The 20,132-nt window shown below is 51.2% G+C and overlaps 1 protein-coding gene across 3 annotated transcripts in view; it reads right to left on the bottom strand.

The window, feature by feature from the left end:
• Positions 1–20,132, bottom strand: part of TNS3 (tensin 3) — a 268,396-nt gene that overhangs the window by 160,679 nt on the left and 87,585 nt on the right. For all 3 annotated transcript variants that reach the window (XM_020289931.2, XM_020289928.2, XM_020289930.2), the window contains one exon: positions 16,583–16,621. Coding sequence is in view for 1 of the 3 variants with exons in the window: in XM_020289928.2 (XP_020145517.2) it covers positions 16,583–16,621 (39 nt within the window). In the remaining 2 variants the exon portion in view is untranslated. The remainder of the gene's footprint in view (positions 1–16,582; positions 16,622–20,132) is intronic.

Raw genomic sequence — 20,132 nt, 5'->3', positions numbered from 1 at the left:
CTAGAGTTGAAAACCCATCAAAGAGCCCATTGCCCACATTTGGGAAGCTTACAGCAGGACAGAGAGAAAGAGAGAAAAGGGAAGGGGGAGAGAGGGAGAGAGGGAGAGAGGGAGAGAGGGAGAGAGAGAGAGAGAGAGAGAGAGAGAGAGAGAGAGAGAGAGAGAGAGAGAGAGAGAGAGAGAGAAGCAGGGAGGCGTGTAAACATAAGAAGGTGACTAGAGAATGAAACGCTGACTGTTGAGGAATGTAAAACATTCAGAAAGGACAGCCACATGTGGAATGAGTAAGGTGAGCCTAGGCTGGAGGATTTATAAAAGCTGCATTAGCATTTGAGTCCGCTGAGTAATCAGTCCGCTTACTGACTGGAATTACACTCCGTCTTGCCCTCCAAGAACGAAATAAATGAGGTCACTCCAAAACCGCTCTGCGGGCTTCCCGCCCCCACGACGTGCCAGTCACGTTCACTCTGTGAGGCAGGACACTGCTCCCCGAGCACATGGCACCCCAGCCTGCAGGCTGCGCTCCACAGCCCCTGCTCTGTTTACTGTCGTCTTAAAAGCTCACCAGTGATCCCTGGGACTGCTCTTAAACCTGCCCATGCCAGCTGCATCGAGTTTAATGAAATACTACAGAAACCAATGGCACGTAGTCATAAAAAAGAGATTCACTGCTGCTATGATCGCTGATGTCACTGTTTTGAGAGCCTTGGGAAAGGCTCTCTATATTTAATCAAACTTATGTAAGGCAGTTGTTAAATAAAAAGGGGTGAGGGGGGTCCAGAGGATTCTTATGCTCAGATCATTCCATAAGTATCTTTAAGCTTCACTACACTTTGAGGAGCAAGTGGAAAATGTCAAGGGCTCACTGTGGATGCACACTGTGTAAGAGCAAGACGCAGAACCCAGTCCCTGGACCAAACTCACAGACAGGCAGGGGGCACATCAATGACAGATGGCTACTTTCACCCCTGTGTCATTTCCAGACACAAGGGAATGCTGCAGTGAATGTTTTAGGATTCCACAAGTTAAATGATGTTTCAATAACCTCCTGTAAAGTTCTGACCGCTTTAAGCGGCACGCTCTGACCGGCTGTGAGAGCAAGTCTGTAGTGAGTGCCGTGCAAGCCGTAATCACACCAGTAGCAATCATGGCCACAGTTGCTCTGCATTCACTCCACTGAGGACACGATGGATGCAGTGAGGTTCACGTGTGTTCTCTTTCCATCCCACAGCAGCCTGCTGAGCTAGGAACCCTCATCACCGCCACATCACTCTCGAATCAGGGAGCTGAGGTCCTGGCCTGGCACAGTGAGGCCACGTGCCACGAGTGGAGCCCCGGAAGGAGACCAGGTGCTGTCTGAGCTCTTATTCCACCACAGGGAGGAACCATCAACTTTCCCACCTCCCTAATAATTCAAAAGCCAAGACCTGTACACCCTCCGCCAGGGATCCTCCCACCTTGGCCTGTCTTCTTCCTGCCCCTCAGGTTTGCAGGATAAAGTCCGAGAACAGGCTCACGGGGACGCAGCCAGGAAGTGGGCTGTGGTCTGTTCTCTCACACAGCCAGGTCAGCCAAAAGGTGACAACCTGACAACGGTGCAGTCTTCCAGACCCCTAATCAATACCTCGCCAATTACAGCTGAATCTCCTCATCCAAGGTAGTTGTGTTCCCTAAAGTCGCTGCACAGATTCAGCCAACGCTGAGCGTCTGCCCCTCAGGGAAACACAGAGTTTGGTTCCTACGAGCCTCTGGCCACATTTTCATCAACTGATCAACACATAATCTACTTTCATGTGTGTTTCTGTTTAAAGACACCTTATTTTACACACACTGTGGATTCACCACAGTGTTGTTGGAATCATAGCCAACAACAGTTACTGGTGCCTGCACGAAGCTTCCCTAACAGGTCTTTTTTCTGTGAGGCGCACAGCCTCCGCGGCTCAGGGACTGGACAGCACTTCAGCAACGCACTGGGAGGCATTCTAAACAGCAAAATCACCAACAAAAGCACAAAAGTGGGGAAATGTCCACTAAATAGACCGTGAAATGGATAGCTGGGTACAGTATGAGCTGAAAGAAGGCAGAGAGCCGCCTTGCTCAGTGTCAGCTGAGAACGTGCACGTGGCAAGTCCAGCTTTTGGCCATTCTGCTCATACCCTCAAATGACCACAAAAATGTCCTGCTTATTGATCTTGGGGTTACAAATATTATTTTATCAAGTGAGCAAATCAGCAAATACACAATCAATCTATAAATAATGAGGATCGACTGCAATTTAATCTATAGAATTGCAGATTACTGAATATTTTATTCACTTAAGAAGTATCTCAAAAACTTGCCAATTCTAATGTCCCCAAATAGTAAACCTGTCTCTACAACATTACTAATCACAGCCTAGTCCATCTGTAATTGTCAACTAAATGACTGTTTCTTTATACCTAAGATGCCTTACGCTCCTACCAGAAGCAAAATCTCGGAGGAATCCTTCCACTTAGAAGGAAGCTCCGGATGACAAGTGCCTGCTGTGCAGTTTGCTTCCAAAGACATGCACCTCTCTTCCAGATGTATGTTCTCCACCTCAAGATTTCTACTGATCTGCACTGCCTTGCACGGCGAAGACCTCTAGGCAGAGATGCTGGGGAATCTGGCACGCGAAGGTTTTCTGGAGCATGAATGAGAAAACCCAACGGTCCCGTGCTCAGGATGGAAAGGAGAAGGGCACCAGGGAACGAGAGGCTCTGGGGAGCAGGAAATTGTCCATGACAGGTCACCCAGACCCCAGAGGCTGCTGAGCCCTCAGTACTCCCCACGTCCCTGGCCCCCTCAGACACCCCCAGGTTTATTCAAGGTGGCCCAGGGCTGCAGCCCCACCCTTGGAAGACATCTCCTTCTAGAACAGGCTCAACAAACTTCAGCCTGCATCAGAACCACCAGGAGGGCTTGCTGGGAGAGGGATTTGGGGCCCCCACCCCAACATTTCTGATTCAGTACGCGTGTGTTGGGGCCAGAGAGGTTGTATGTCCCAGGTTCATGCCAGCACTGCCGGTGTGGGACCACTGTAAGATCCACTGACCTAAAATATCTGAGCATCAGCCTGGTTTGTGCTAACAGCCTTGTCACTTGTCCGGCACAGTGCCGGCCGCACGACAGCACCTCTGTGGTCACTCTCACTCGGCCTCCCCTCCGCCCTGGGAACAAACACTGCAGCGCTGCCAGCTACTGCTTGAACAGCACCAGTGACGGGGAGCTCACAACCTCATACAAGTCCACGTCCACTTCTAACCGACTCACTCTTCCAAAGTTTTTCATCCACTGAGTCACAATCTGCTCTTGCTGCAAGTCTGCGCCTGGGCCGTTTCTTTCCCTGGGCGAATCACATCAAGGCCGATCCCTCTGGCAAGGGAGCTGCGTGATTTTCCCAGGGAAAAAAATAAGAACACACCTGGCTAGTGTGAAACAAAACTTTATTCAGAATGACTGTCTTTAAAGACTTTCTGAAGCAAATGTTGCCATTTTCCCAAACAGCCCGTGGACTTTGTGTCAGGTGTTGAGAACATCATCAAATAAGATACATTGTAGTGCCGCTGAGAGACCGTCTGCCCAGAAGGGACCGGGCCAAGGCCACGCTGGAGCCTTGCAGGCAAGTCTGAGCCATTAGGTCACCGAAGATAACTGTGTGAGTGGAGAGGGCAGTGGTTTGGGAAGGCCAGTGTGCATTTTATGCAATAATGATTAAACGGCGTCTGGCCGCTAGGCATGACCACAGCCAGCCCACGCTCTGCAGCGAGCGAACACCCCCCCGCACCCTGCACAGCGCGCCCCCGCAAAGCAGAGACCAGGACCGGAGCCCCGGCCACCCCACCCAGCTTCCAGTCACCAACTGGTCCCCAAACCAACTGCATCCACACACCCACCCCTCCCCGCACTGGGCCATTTTAAAGCTAACCCCAGACCACCTCACTTCATCCATAAATATCTCAGTATGCATCTTTAAAAAACAAGAACTTTTTAAAAAATAATACAACAAACTACCAGCACTGTGAACAACAATTCCTTAACATCACAAAACCTCCAATCATATTCAAATTTCTCTCTCATACATTTTTTGAGTTTTCTAAATTTTGTTTTTACAGTCTGATTTACAGTTTGAATCGGGATCCAAACAAAGTCTTATGATGTTTAATGTTTGTCTTCAGTTCGTCTATAGGAGAGATTTTTTTTCTCTTCTTTTTTCGATTCATTTGACAAAGACTGGGGTTTATTTCTGCCCAGTGGAATCTCCCCTACCCTGGCGTCTGCGGACGCCCCAGCACCACCGCACAAATGGTTCTGCCCTGCATGTGGGGCTAGCTGCAGACAGAGCAGAGGCTGGTCGGATCCGGGTTGGATTTCTAGCAAGGACATGGCTAAGAGGCATCGTGTGTTTCCAGCAAGGAGGCACGAGGCCAGCGGCCACTTCTTTGTGGCAACGCAGGTCACTGAGGACCAGGGCCAAGAGCCAGCCATTCATTTATCAGGGGCTTGAAAGGGGCAATGGTTTAACTCTATCACATTTTCAATATTTATTAACCAGAATTCCTCTTCCAATAAAAGTTTCCCTCTTCCTCTGTTTGGAAACCCTGAGATACAGTTTGTACAAATGTTCAACTGCTGCTCTTTATTTACCAGTTTTCAGAATGAGTTGGTTCCCCAGCATAACCCAAAGGTAACTAAGGCGTTCTGTTGTTGTTGTTTTTTAAGCAATACTTTTTAAAGTCTGTTGTACACATCAGAAAATTCCGTCTCAGTCCAAAGTACAAAGCTAACAAGTGTCAAAACCTAGATCCAGTCCCACCCTGCCCTGAGGTCCCTGACCCTCCATGGCCCCAGGCTGCCCTCCAGAAGGCTCATTCTGGAAGGACAGGCCACTGGCGGCCGCATGCCTGCCTGAGGGCCAGCAGGAGCCAGGGCAAGGGGCAGGGCGGAGTGTTCACGGCCATCACACTGGGAAAAGAAGTGTTAGTAAACGGAGAAAACTTTTCTTCGCTTTGTGTGGGAAATACCCACACAATTAAACACGACTCCTTATTCCTTCTGTATACTTAAGCCTCCAAATGTGACGTTTGCAGCAAGGAGAGGATAAAACTTTATTTTTTACAAAAATTGTTTGCTAATACTCCAGGGAAAGCGCATTTTTAACAAGCCTGTTGTAAACCCACTAGGAGAATCAGATGACTGGCGGCATCTGTGAGGACCCTGAGCCGCGGAAGCTTCTGGCCTTCCATGGAGGCGCGGTGCTGCTGGCAGGCCCACCCCACGCTCGGTCCCAGCCTCACGCAAGCACAAGTGGAGTGACTTTCCAAAAGCTCAGAGGTGCTTTTAGTGACCAGAGGAAACTGTTGCCGGCACCTATTTCTCTAAGCGGGGACTGTCTGAGCCACAGAGCATGTATACCAGTCAGGCAACCCTCACAGTTGAAGATAAAATGGAAGGCTAGAGAACAAGGCCACATCGACCCAGGGAGCAACCCGAGACTGGGGCCCTGGCTCCAACCCACAGCAAGTTTCCTCACCCTCCCCCACTCGCACCTCCTCCCCAGTGGATGCAGATTTGGGGGTGGGAAGGGGGTGCTGCTGTGTGGGTTTCCTGATGGGTTTCTTGAGGGGCACCCATCAAGAAACACACTCAGGTAATGTAAACGCTGTGCCAATCGAAAGCCTCCCGACCTGGGACGTGGCGTGCTACCTCGTCACAGGCTGACTTCTCTCCAAATCAGGACATCACAAAAAATAAGCATTTGATTTTCCCTTTCACCAGCTGCTACTATTTCTCCCCCATCACACACAGCCACTGCCCTTAAGGGCCTCTCCACATTTAAAATATGTGACTGCTATAGAATCTGTGCCATTAAGAAAGAAAAGGAAGGGGAAAGAAGAACCCACTCAACCAGACTTTTCTCATCCATTGCGGACTTCCAGCTATCAGACTTGGTGGCATTCATTCATTCAAATCATTGCTTCGGGGCAGGTCCCTGGGGGAGAAGCTGCCTGTCATGCACTGGGGACAGCATGCCAGTATTTAAGCTGAAGGTGCCTTTCAAGCTGCCACCCGACTGGGCCCTACCTCTCTGGCCCAGAGAGCAGCAACCCCAAACGGGCAGAAGCAGTTAATGGTCAGGGCGGTGGGGATTCAGTGCTGTGTACCACACACCTGGTGGCACAGACGCAGACAAATCCTTGCTGGCATGACCCGCCTGCAGCCCAGGCCTCCAGGGCAGCTTTAATCATTAGCCAAGGCTTTGTGTTCCCCGGTGGATGTAAGCTGACACCCGTGTCAATATGTTCCCTGCTGCTGACACTTCACAATCCCCTCCACCTGCAGAGGTGGGGACAAAAGCTTCAGGAACAGTCTCCAGCCCATGGGCTTTCATAGCCAGCTACAAAGGTAGTGGCCGGCCTGCCTGTGGGAGGCTCAGCATTGCTGGATGTTTTTTAATTCGTTGAGGGTTTTCCCTTTCTCAGTGGGTCAGTGAACTGAGACCTGAGGCTGCGGGGCGGAGTTCTTCAGAAGGAAATGCAAATGCTGCCGGGAAGCCCCGCACTGGGGCACCTTTCCCAGAAATCCAGGCCATTTCCACCCTCCAAAGTTGGAAATAACCTAAGGCCAAGATGTTATTTTAGGTGTGAGAGGGGATGGCGGAATCAAAGAAAAGTATGGATCAAAGCTTAGCTTGTGTTTAGCGGGGGGTGAGGAAGCCACAGACATCCTGCAAAGCCTGTGCCCGCAGGGTCACGGGGCTGTTCTGCAGATGCTTTGAGGAGCAGCTGGCTAGAGAGGCTGGGGGCAAAGGTCAGGGCCCCCTTCCTGTAAGTGTCTCTGAGAACCGGTCTGGGCTCTGACTTGTGGCCACCCTGGGTCTGCTCACCATGGAGTCCTTCAGGAAGGAATGGGGGGCTTCCCTTCCAGCCTGGGGCTCACACTGACACAGCACCAAGCCACTGCAGGCTGGTCCAGGGTACCCCAGGCCAGGAAGGCTCTGCAGGCCTTTGCTGGGAAAACCCTGGGGTGATGGAGACTTCATAATCCTGCCCAATCCAGTGACAGCTCATACCAGAGGTTCCTCTTTTAAACAATTTCCACAGCATCTCATGCTGCTCCTCTGTGCATTCTCATAATCTGTTCCGTCTGAGCAGTCTGGGGCAGTTTACTGAGGGGCCACAGCCAGCCTCGCAGCGAGCCTCCTCCACTACGTACCGTCTCCGCTGAGGGCCTGGCCCACCGCCCGGACGGACGGAGCTGGAGCAGCTTCCTCGTTACTCCCTGGGCCAAAGAGAAGTTCCAGAGATGCCTGGGGAGCACTGAGCGATGAGAAAGAAGAAAAGGGAGGTGCCCGCTGCCGTGTTAATTTCCCGAGGCTGCGGTGGCACAGCACCACAAAGTGGGTGGCTAAAAGCCGCTTATTCTTTCCCAGCGCTGGGGGCTACAGGTGTGACACGCAGGTGTCAGCAGGGCCACGCCCCTCTGACAGCTCTAGGGTAGGGTCCCTCCCTGCCTCTTCCACCTCCTCTCAGCTGCCAGGACGCTTACAGTTCCTGTCTTGTGGACACAGCACTCCCGTCTCTGCCTCAGTGGTCCCGTGGGCTTCCACCCGCGTGTCTCTGTGTCCTCTCCTCTTTAAGTACACCAGTCGCTGAATTTAGGCTCGCCCTCTCCAGTATGACCTCATCTCCATCGTTATTCCGAATAAGGTCATATTTATGCAGAGGTTTCAAGTGATTGTGAATTTTGGGGGAACACGACTCTGCCCACTTCCCCTACCCTACACATGGCTCTGTGCGGTCCCTGGGAAGACGACATGCACCAGCTGTGTGTTTCTGAGTCTAATGTTCTCTTCCCTGCACGTTGTTTCCTCGCGTCAACAGGCAGGCGTGAGTTCAGCTGTGAAAGGTGCCCACGGGCTTGTCCTTCTTCCCTGGTGCCTGCTCTGCTCCCGTCAGGATAAACTCATGTGTTCAAGGGAATAAAGCAGAAAAGCCTTCAGAGGGGTGAAATGCAGAGTTAAGAAAAGGCAAACCTGGGAGCAGTCCTGGCCTGTGGCTCCAAACCTGTGCCCCGCCAGCTCCCCATCCCCAGCCTTTACACGGACACTGGGAACTGAGAGGAAGACAGGAAATGAGGAACGGAGAAATGAAGTGAACTGATAAAGGCATCACCCAGCCCAGGTGGCATGGCCTGCTCTGGCCGCCCTGGGTGCTGGTGGCATCTGAACCATGGGGTGCAGATGAAGTACAGGACCAGGTAGCCCCAGCCCACACCCCAGCCCATCTTCACCCTGTCCTACTGGCTCCCACAGAGTAAATCCTGGACACTCGGGTCAATCTGCACCTGCTCCAAGGAGTCAGAGAACCGGCCAGTGCCAGCACCCACAGCCTCAGCTGGGCCGGAGACAGCACCCACACCCTCAGCTGGGCCTGAGACCAAGGAGACAGCACCAGGACCAGGACCCATGGCTGCCTAGGGCACAGCAGCTGGTGAAATGGGCTGAGGCTCATCCCCAAGCCAGAACCTGCCCTCCAGAGGCACTGCTGGGGGAGAAGGGCCACCCCTGCAGTGGAGACGCCTGACCCTGCTGGCCTCACCCCTGCCCCACTTTCTAGCTGTGCAACCTCGCACACATGCCCACCCTCTGATCTGAGTGCACCTGCCCGCGCAGCCCTCATCCCCCCGAGCTTCAGTGTCCACGGGTCCATCCTCCCACGTGTCCCCTTCCAACAGGACCCTCCATGGTGCCCTCTGACGCCCCAGTGCTGCAGGCAGGTTACCCAAACACCACTCTGGGATAACGGGGTGGCAAGGTGAAGTTTGGGGGAACGCAGCATCAGCTTATATTTTTGTTGCTGTCTCTCACCCAGCTTTTGCCAAAGCCGTAGATGTTGCATTTGGCTCTCTTGACCAAATGGACTACCTGGACTCTGACCACTGGGATTCTTGAGACTCTCCTCTCTGCTTCCTGGAGATCAGACAGATTAAGTGACCTGATACCACTCAATTTCATCGTGACTCTGGTCAAATACGTTCATGTGAAGATGAGACACACAGCATCTGGCAGGGGCAGCTATGGGTCCAGACACCAGGCACACGCGTAAGTGCACACATGCAGGTAATGCTCAGTTAGGACTCTGCCGTGATGTGTAGATCCATGCCTCTGTGTTTCTGCAGCTAAACCACCCATGAGCAGAAAATTACAAATACTGGATTTATGGACCACGAGGACAAGAAATTCACACCAAGAGACTTCTGTGAAGTGTTCTGGGACAACATCCACACAAACAGACCACTATGGGTTGTGTTGGTGCCCTCGGAAGAGACCAACGTAGCCCTTGAGCTCCAGGTCACCCAGATCGACCATCCGGGATCACTGGATGCTCAGCACCTTTTCACAAAGCCCCCAACCCAGTATCTGGCAGATGGGAAGTTTGGGTGTTTCTCTGCTGCTAAATTTGCACTGAAATAAAAGGGAGACCATTAAAGTGATTTCTTTTCACTTGCCCGAAGCTCCCAATAGCATAATTAAGCTCAGGAGATTTCTTCCTGAAATAATTCAATACCTTCGAGACACAAGGATGACAGCATATGATCCTGTGCAGGATTCCTGAACAGGCACAGTCTGTCCTTGTGCTGGTCTCGTTGCTCAGGTTGCTTCCCCTGAGTGCCTTTGTGAGTTTAAGCAAACCACACTGAGCAAGGCCTTGACGTGTGTGCAAGCACATACACACCACGCACACACAAAGCACACATAACCTATACATACACCATACACACACCACACACAACACACATGTACATATAACACACTCAAACGTACCATGCACGCACAATATACACACATACAACAGAACTAAAACACAACACACATACACCATAAGCACAACACATGTATACACATACTATATACACATATAACACATGCCATAACACATGCACATACAACACACTTAAACACACCGTGCAAATACACAAAGCACACACAACACACATGTACACAATACACACCATCATACACACAGCAGATACAATACACATACATATAACACAATACACACATATACCATGACACACAACACACACGCATACACACCGTGCACACACAAAAACACATACAAAACAAAGGCACATGCAACACACCATGACATACATGTACATGACATACACGTGACACACACATGCAGCCCATGCATGCACAGCAATGTATGGGTGTAGTTGGCAAAACCCAGTTTGAAAGCTCCAGCCTCACAGTGCAACGTGACTCCTGATGTCACCTCTGACAGAAAGAGCCTACTGCCTTCACTTTAACAAACAAGGAGAAATAAAGCCGTTATGACTCAGAAACTACTCTCATACAACCTCTCCTCCAGTGTCAGAAATCACAACAGCCAAGCAAAACAGCCGCCGTGTGAGGGCGGCAGCAGGAGCGCTCTGCACCTGCCCCGCGCTGAATCACTGTCCTGGACGCCACCCACGCCAAGGGAGGTGGCCTCTGGAAGGCGGGGACATGGGGCTCGCTCAGGGACAGCAGCCCCTCTGTAAACACGCAGCACTTCCGTGTGGCTGGCCAGGAGGCTGGCCGGGGAGTGGGTCACACAGGGGACTCACAGTGTCCTCGTGAAGGCTGCGCCTGCACCTAAGGCCGTCAGGAGTCATTCGTGCGCTGCTGCGAACCAGTCCTCGGACAGGGTGTGAAGGCAGAGATAGGACGGAAAGAAAAAAAACCACTGCCACTCTGCCTTTGAACTTCAATAAAAGCCATCAGGCCACTGCTCAGACCAGTGAGGCCACTGTGTCATGCAAAGATTCTGCAAATCAGAAACTACCAAGGGCGAACTCCCACTCTGACTGGTCCCTTCTACCTCTCCAAATGTGGGATCACAGGAGTCAATGTACTACGGCTGTCGCCCGTGTGCTGTCACCCTTAGGAAGCAGAGGGCGTGCTCTGGAACTCATCAAACTGGTTCTCTCTCCTTAGACGGCAGGAGAACAAGATCAAACACAAGCAATAAGCAGCAAAGCCTGTGGGCACTAGAAGAACTCTCTTGGGATCTCAAACTCATAGAGCAGAGAATCAGGCTTCCCCGCTCACTGTGTAGGGTCTGCGTGGCAGGACCAGCACTAAGACACACCATTTCATTCATTCAATCTAGATACATCATTTCATTTGTTCCTTGCAGTGACCCTGAGAAGAAAGTGGTAGAGTTCCCACTTCACGGAAGAGGAAGGTAGAGCGAAAAAAAGTGACAGGACTCAGTGCAAGGTCCCACGCTCTCTATCTAGTGTCACAGCCTGGATGGACCCAACCTGACTCTAGTCTGCGTCCATAACTGCTATTACATGTGAGCACATATGTGTACATATACATGGATATCATGGAACAGCTGGATCCCAGGCCACGACTCCGTCTTGAGGAGCCTGGCCATTTCCCATCGCTAAGGATCTTAGTTACCTAGAACATGATGCATCCCCCTTTTCCCAGCAGACACGCCCCACAGAAGTGGCACCGCGTGATGTTAGCAGAAGATAAAGCCCCCAGTTGTCCCTTTATAGTTCTAAAAGCTGCATCCAGGACCCTGATCACATAAAGCCACAGGCCCTAATGAGGCTACAGCGTAACAGCGCCTCTGGCCTCCCTGTAAGATAATCCCACTCCACCTGTGGACAGGTAGTCACGCTTGTTGGATAGCTGTGGTTCTGGACATGCCCATGATGCCTTAGGCCACACCCTCTGTAATTTCCACATAACATATCGTCTCTGCTGATTCTGCTTTTCCCCCCCTTTTAGACAAGGCACATGCAAATAAATGTGATCTCCTTTTCACATCAGCTCCCGGGAAACTCAGACCCTGCGTGCATGTGTCAATGGCTAAGTTAACATTTACAAAAGAGGTTTGCCTCCCAGCTCCTTTTGCAACCCCACTGTGCCATTTTTAGTCCACGAATTAATCTAACCGCACACCCCACTTTGTAAGCCACTGCAGAAGATTCTGCTACTAGAAAAGTAACAGAAAAACGGGCATCACAGATAAGTGGCACAAGCAGCAGGGAAAATGTTTCTTCCCTCGTCGTGTCTCACCCACGCCAGGCAGTCACAAAGTCCCTGAAGACAAACAAGCCTCACAAGTGTAATGTCACCTTAATGGTGACAGATGTCCCTACAGTCCATTGTCGGCTGTTAGCAAATGGAGCCAGCTCCACCCACCATGCCTTCTCTCTGCCAGGTACACATGAGAATTTCAAAACAACCGCTCCCTGGTCAGTGGTACTCCAGGAATTTTGGCAGACCTGGCAGCTCACAAGATTAAGACATGCTGGGATGAAGATATTCTAGAAGCTCTCCAAAGGGCTCATGGCCCTCAGGTTACACCTGCAGAGCAGAGGCTGGGGCACAGGGGCCAGGTGAATGTGAGGTGGAGGAGGGGCCCCCGCACAGGACAGAGTAGCAGCCTGGTGGAGGGCAGGTCACAGAGGTGTATGTGGGGCACTGACGTCCCAGAGAGCAGCAGGGCTGCCCCCGGAGCTGACCACCCCACCTCAGGTGGAACGTCCAAGGGAAGCCGCCCACCTGCTCCCAAACCTGGAAGGCTGAGGAGTCACCGAGTGCGAGGCTAACAGAGTCACTGTGATTGCCAATAACACAGAAGGTTGGCGTGGGAGGGAAAGGGAACCAGAGGGACCCTGTGGGGACTCCTGCGTGTGACATCTCAGGCAGTGCTGAGCCAGGCGTGGTGTGGCAAGGCCCAGAGGGACCAGGCCTGAAGTCAGAACCCCCACCTGCTCGCTCAGGAGCACGCAACCTGTGGGGAGCGCTCCGCGGCTCCTACCCGTGATGTGCAGATCAAGAGACATGCTGAGAACTGACGAGGCCCAGAAACACAGGCTAACTTCCTCCAAGTCCTACTAACAGAGAAATGCTTTTATACACCACTTATTCTTGATTTTAAAATGTGGCCCATGAAAACATTAGAAGCAACACCGACAAACACGCCTTGTCTCTGAGAATATGGAAAGTGTACGGCCACACAAAGGAAGCCAAGGCTGGGCTGGTGGCGGCCCCTTAGTGTCTGTGTGACCTGGGAGGTTTCTTCCTTCTCCTGAGTCCCCACGGTGAATTCACGGGCAGAGCATCTGGCGAAGAGTAGGAACTCAGTGAACAGTAACAGGGAGAAAATGAGAAACAGCTCTTGGGTGGCCTAGCCAATGTCACCAAGGTGACATTCAAGATGTCAGAAGGCAGATGTATGAAGGTACCTCTATGTCTATCAAAGTGCTGGAAGGTTCTCAGTCCATGCAGAGCCAGGGGACAAAAAATGGATTCCATGCTACCTGCCCTAAGAAGTGACACCGACACCGTGCAAGAAACGCTCCCATCTCAGCTCCACTGGGCGGAGGAGGGTCCATTAAACTAGGCCACCCAGCGCAGGGAGGCAGGAGAGGCACAGGCTGGGCTGGGCTGCCACCTCCAGTGTGGAGGAGGACAGCACTGCCCTGTTTTAGGGGGAAAGGACAGAGATGTGGGAGAGCTGGGTCTCTCGATGACAAAGGCCCTCTCTAGGACCCCAGGCTGCCACAGAGGAGGGCAGCTGAGGAACGCAGGTACAGCCTGGACCCCTGCACCGTTCGAGCTCACAGCCACGAGTCTCACAGTTAAGCTGCATCATCCTCTGCAGATAGTTTGCCAGGACCCAGAGGGCTGGGCTCCAGCCCCACAGTTCCTGATTCTGCAGGTCTGGGTGAGGGCCTGGGAGTGTGCATTTCTAACAGGCACCCAGGCAATGCTGCAGCACTGTGCAGGGATACCCTGGGGTCCTCGGTCAAAGCAATTTGCAAAAGGTCACAGAGAGCTTAGTAGAGACTGGGCTTGTGCAAGGTCATCTCAGGGAAATATACACATACACACACATTCATATACACATAAAAATCATTGACATATTGAACACACACCTATACATTGTTATATATAATACATATATAACACCTGTGTTACATATAATACTTATATAACATATAATATGTACATATATGTACATAACAATATATACATGATACATACATTCATAAACAAATGATTATATAACACACATATACATTCACATACATATAAAAACTACATACATAGCATGCAAACTTTCATATACATACAATTTTATATATTTGTGTGTTATCAATACATACATAACATGTATGCTTGCATTTGTATACATATAACAGTCACATACATGATAAACACACATGCAGCGTGCAGGAGCCAGGCTGGTCTGGAAGAGCTGGCTCTAGTGACCACACCCGTGAACAGGGAATGCCAAGGCAGTGTCCTGCCACAGGGTGGGCTGTGCCCCAAGGGACTGCGAGGCTCCTCCAGGACCCTGGGCGCCAGGGGACAAGTGACAGAACCCCAGCAGCCAAGCCGGGCCCTGACATCCCCCTGGGGCCTGTGACAGGCCCAAGGAAATCAGGCCCTGATGGCCTCAGCTCGTGAGGCTATAACATGTTTTTCATAGCTTGTAGATATTTTAGGTTTTGAGTGAGGTTTTTTTAACCTTCCTATGACTTCAAATGCATATTTTGCTCACCCAGAATCAGAGAGGCCACAGCATGTGAAGGCATTAAAAGAGCATAACCACAGCACCAGGACTATGAACAGAGCACCTTTGACACACCTGACCCTTGTCCCTCCCTTTTCCTTAATTTCATCCTCAGCTAAGTTAGGGAGCACCAGTGGGATCCCCCAACCCCACATAAAGAAGGGTGGGCAGGGGCTCACAGGGTGCCCAGCCAGTCGCTGTGAAGTCAGGACCTGAACTTGATTCATCAGAACAGGGAAGCTGTCGCACCAGCCGCCCTCGGCCAAGGCCCCCAGAGGATGCTCCCCTGTGCCCGCGACAGAACCAGCCTGTGTCTGCAGGCCGCTGCACGCTCAGCCCACACAGATATGGACGGCAGCAAGACGGGCAAGATCCCCTGCAAAACTCTCTGGAGTCTGGGTACAGCAAAACCATGGAGGGCCAAGGGCATAGAGCGCCATCCAGTTCGGGACGTATGGGGAACACGCTGACAGGTGTAGGCGCACCTGTCTGCTTCCCTAATGGGCGAGGCGCGTCCTGCACACACTGCCCCGGCAGCAAGACACTGTTCCACGTTTGCCTCGCTGGGAGTCGCTTCCGATTTGCAATGGGAGAGGAGGCTCCGGATCCTCCGAATCACGGACTACAGGACACGCTGAGCCCCACGGGCATCTTGCGAGCTGCTAATGAGTCATCAGAAACAAGGCTTAACCAACCCCTCCTCTCCAAAGGTGGGGCAGAGAAAACAGCAGGAGGCACCATGGCAACTGAAGAAGCTTCATTTGAAAAGTAGACAGCAATTTAAATTTACCTAATAACAAGCCAAAGAGAAAATGCTGTTGTATCTTTACCTTCAAGCCCATAAAAACATAGCATTTGTCAGAGCCGATGTCCACAAACCACTGCACTACCTTGTCCCACAGAAACCCTGTGACACAGGTGCCATCACTGTCCAAGTTTTTATCATTAAGATGATGGACTTGTGCTGTCTTCACTTTACAGCCAAGAAAACTCAGGCTGAGAAAGACGAACCCCTGAAGGTAACTATAATACTGACCCAAAAGGTAGTTCCTGCAAAGGAGGCTGAGTCCCTCCTCTTAAGAAACAAAGACATTTTACTCCAGTCAGAACAGACATTATTAAAATGTTAAAAAACAATCAACGTTGATGCAGAGACAGTGATGCAGAATGCTTATAACTATTGGTGGGAATGTAAATTAGTACAACCAGTATGGAGATTCCTCAGAGAACTAAAAGTAGACCTACCATTCCATCCAGCAATTCCACTACTGGGTATCTTCTCAAAGGAAAAGAAACTTGTATCAAAAAGACGCCTGCACTCATATGTTTATTACAGCACAATTCACAATCACAAAGATACAGAGTCAACCTAAGTGCCCGTGAGCCAAGGACTGGATAAAGAAAACGTAGTATTAAATTTATATATACCATGAAATACTACTCAGCCATAAAAAGGAATGAAATAATAATGTCTTTTGCAGCAACCTGGATGGGACTGGAGAGCATTATCCTAAGTAATTCAGGACCAGAACACCAAATAGCACCTGTTCTCACGTGAGTGGAGCTGAGCTGGGGAGTGTGTGGTCACACAGAGTGGCGCCATGAATACTGGAGACTCAGCAGGGGGAGGGAGGGAGGGGAAGGATAAAAAATCACCTACTGGGTACAAGGTACACTACTCAGGGGATGGGCACACCTAAAGCCCAGACTTCATCATTTTACAACATATCCATGTAACAAGATTCTACTTTACCCCCTAAATCTATTGAAACAAAAAAGAAGAAACCTTTCTAGTAACATAGAAAAGGAAAACCACGCAAATGGCTAATGCAGGGTGGCCAAGGTCCGCCTCTGGGAAAGCTCCAGGTCAAAGGGAGGGTGTGGACCCCAGAGGAGGGGGCACAGCTTGCAGGAGGAGACCTCGTCACACAGGATGGCACAACGGCCCCAAAGCAACGCAGAAGACTCACCTGTTCCAGCCGGACGTGCACACAGCAGGGAATCACCACCTTAAAGGGAGAAGAAACAGATGAGCAAATGGGTTCTCCAGAAAAAGCCCAGCATAATAATCAAGCCAGACTCCCAAAGGCTGAAACTGCCTCATTCAGGGTCACAAAGCTGGCAAGACCCAGAGTTAACAGAATCCAGGTTTTTGTTTACTTTTGGAAAGCCCCAGCCCTTCTCGAGAATTTCATGAAAACCATAGAACCTCCCCCTTCAAGAGAAACGCACATCACTCACAGATACAGAATTCTGCCTCCAATTCAAAGAACTGGTGGGCTCCCAAGATAGAAACCTCTGAGCCAGCCGGCACCTCCTCACTGGGGAGCGTGGGGGCGCAGCCCAGAGGCGGAGTGGAGGGCTCTGCCTGGCGCCTTCACGCTGCCCCACTCCTCCCACCCACGCACGGGGCTTCCGACGTTCCTAGAACTATTTCTACAAGTGGAACTGAAACCAGAGTGTGCATGTGGCAGTGTCAGCACGGTTGTCCGTGCAGCACAGGAGGCAGCGCAAAGGAGTTTCCTTCCACTCTGCCGCAGCCCTCTGCAGAAGGGAGAGCTCGCCAGACAGACATGCAAGACGGAGTGATGACGGACAGCCACAGCCAAGTCGGGAGAGGCCGTGCAGGTGCAGGGCCACTGACCCTACAGAGGTGAAGACCCCGCCTTCAGTAGGATCTCTGTGCCACCACTTGCTGGCTATAGGACCTTGGCCTTTAATCTCTCGGGGCCTCAGTTTCCCCATCGGAAAACTGTAGGTAACAACAGTGCCTTCCTCGCAGAGTAGTTGTAAGGATTCAGAGACAGTGTGCGAGCTCAGAGAGCACCTGGCACAGAGCAGGGCATCCGCTCACAGCAACACGAGCCTCCCTGAGGACAGGGGCAGAGGGAGCAGACGCTTCACGCCGCCTGGGGCCCCGGACCCTGGCCCCTGCACACAGGATCCAGCCCCCCCAAGCGGCCTCCCCCCTCAGCCTCCTCCTGGCTCTCCCTGCTCCTGACCCACAACAGCTCCATGCTCTGAGTTTTCTGAACATGTGCAGGGAAGGAGAAATCCCAGGGATCTGACTAATTGGCCCTGTGGTTGGGAGTGGGCGGCGGCATGACCTTGGTTCTTAACGGGCAGCTATTTATATAGCCCTTTTGTTATCTTACCCAGTAAGTTCCTCAAAGAAAATGTGACACATGGTCATTCATTTGTCTGAGACATATCATTACTCCACCAGGATTCTGACTCATATTCGAGCCTGGAGCAGGGGCCCTGCCTCATGGCACCCGGCCCCCTCCCACTGGCCACCCCCCTCTGCACCCATCCAGCAGCGGCGAGTAAGTACACAGCTTTCCATGTCTGTGTCCTCAGCTCCACATGGAGACATTAAAGTTTGATGCATGAATGAGGGAATACGTAAACAAACAAATATATAGCAAAAAACAAACAAGTGGCTTTGGAAATAGAGGCAGTTAGAGAGAGCCGGACATGGAGACCCCGTGGTTAGTAAAGCACTGTGATGTATTTCACCCGAAGTAGGGTACCCACTCAACACACGCATACATCATGGTGCCTCACCACATGTGTGACATGCAGGCAAGAAATGTGCAAAGAAACAGAGCACTGTTTTACAAAGTCACTATCTGTATGGCATGATGGAAAATTATCCAGTAATAAAAAGAAACAAGCTATCAAGCTATGCAAAGACTTGGAGGAAAGGTATTAATAAATGCATATTACTAAGTGGAAGAAGCCAATTGCAAAAGCCTACATACTATATGATTCCAACTTTATGGCATTCTGGAAAAAGCAAAACTGCAGGACAGTAAAAAGGTCAGTGATGGCCAGGGGTTGGAGGGGCAAACAGGTGGGGCATGGAGAATTCTGAGGGCAGTGAAAGCATTCTGCATGGTACTATAATGGTGGACACTCGTCATTATGCATTTGTCCAAACCGATACTATGTACAACACCCAGAATGTACCCAAATGTAAACTAGGGGCTTTAGTTATTGATACTGTATCAATATTGGCTCAGTAAGTGAAACAAATGTACTACAGGAATGCAAGATGTTTATATATGAGGGGCAGGGGCTGTGTTCAATTTCTCTACAAACCTAAAACTGTTCTAAAAAATAAAGCCTATTTAAAAATTTAAAAAAAGTTCATTGTCTGGAAGCACGTGCTTGTTGAGAGATGAAAAGAAAAGGCCTATGCAGTAGCAGAAACTTGAGTCTTAAAAACAGCAGCCACTTAGGGATTTGGTCCAGAAGCCAGGTATGTTCCATGTGTCCCATGTCCCCCTGCGGCCAGATGGGCTGCAATAACACTGCCCACCTGGCCTAGCCTGACGGCATCCTCCAGAAAAGGAGGTGAGCTCTGTCGGCCGGGCTGCCCACGTCCCACTTCCCCTGGGTCCATCCATGGCTGGCGTCATTGCAATTGGCTCATCTGACCTTGTCTAATCCATCACTTGTTCAACACATCTTTACTGAGCACCTTCCAGGACTCCACACCCCCACGGAGCTTTATGGTTCCCAAAACACAACCTGCATAAATCAAGCGGTGTATAAGAAAGCATGCCAGGGGCACAGGTAGGGTGAGCAGCCCTGGTTCAGCAGAGCAAACGGTGGAAAACCATGCGCTGCACCCCCGGGCCACATCCTACCTGCTAGAACCCCTCCTCTGAGAACAGGAGCCACAGGCGCTGCTGTCTATTTCACGTGGGCTCTTATCAAACAGACAGTAAATGTGTGAGACACTAAACTTAGCTGAGAGTGAACTTACACATGAAAATGCACTGGAGGTGCCAACCCAGAGAAAGGGTATGCTCTGAAGGCAGAGGCACCTGTTGATAAAGAGAAACCTATTTCTACAAAGAACTGCAAACATCTAATTTAGTAAAAACCGACCAAGTGAGCACATCGGGCACTTGTTCCTTCCATGTGGCTTCTAGGACAGGAACCTCCTAAAAAGAGACTGTATTTCCATTGTACTTTCCCTCCCTTACAGCAGGCAGCAGCCGGCCACTTAGACCGTGGGACAGGCTGCCGGTCCAGGCGCCCACGTGTCCTTATTCCAGACTGACTGTTCAGCACCAAGGAACACGTGAGGGCTGAGCGGCATATGCTGGACACTCAAGTGTCACCTCCCGCTCTTCCGTCTGAGCAGAGTGGCAGAGGCACGTGGCTTTGCTGGGCAGGGCTGCATCCCGCCGGTGCGCACGGAGCACTAGGGCTCACTGTGGCCGAGGCGTCTGCACCTCTGACCTACAGACCCACCCCTGCCCCACGTGGAGAGCCAGGTAACCCAGCTAGGGCTCACCTGCCTGCTCTCCATGCCTCCCACCCCAGATCTGAGCAAATGCTTCCAGCACTGTCGGCTTCTTTGCTGTTTTCACCGGACAGAGGGAAATGCCCTGGCTGGGATCTCCAGGTTGGCTTGGCCTCAGTGGGCATGAAGGAGCTGACGGCTCTTTAACATTTAGTTCTTGAGATGCCCGCCTCAACTGACTGAGGGAGCTCAAGACGGAG

The sequence above is a fragment of the Microcebus murinus genome, chromosome 9 (assembly GCF_040939455.1).
Source record: "Microcebus murinus isolate Inina chromosome 9, M.murinus_Inina_mat1.0, whole genome shotgun sequence".
NCBI lineage: Eukaryota > Metazoa > Chordata > Mammalia > Primates > Cheirogaleidae > Microcebus > Microcebus murinus.
This window is presented reverse-complemented; position numbering and strand designations above follow the sequence as displayed.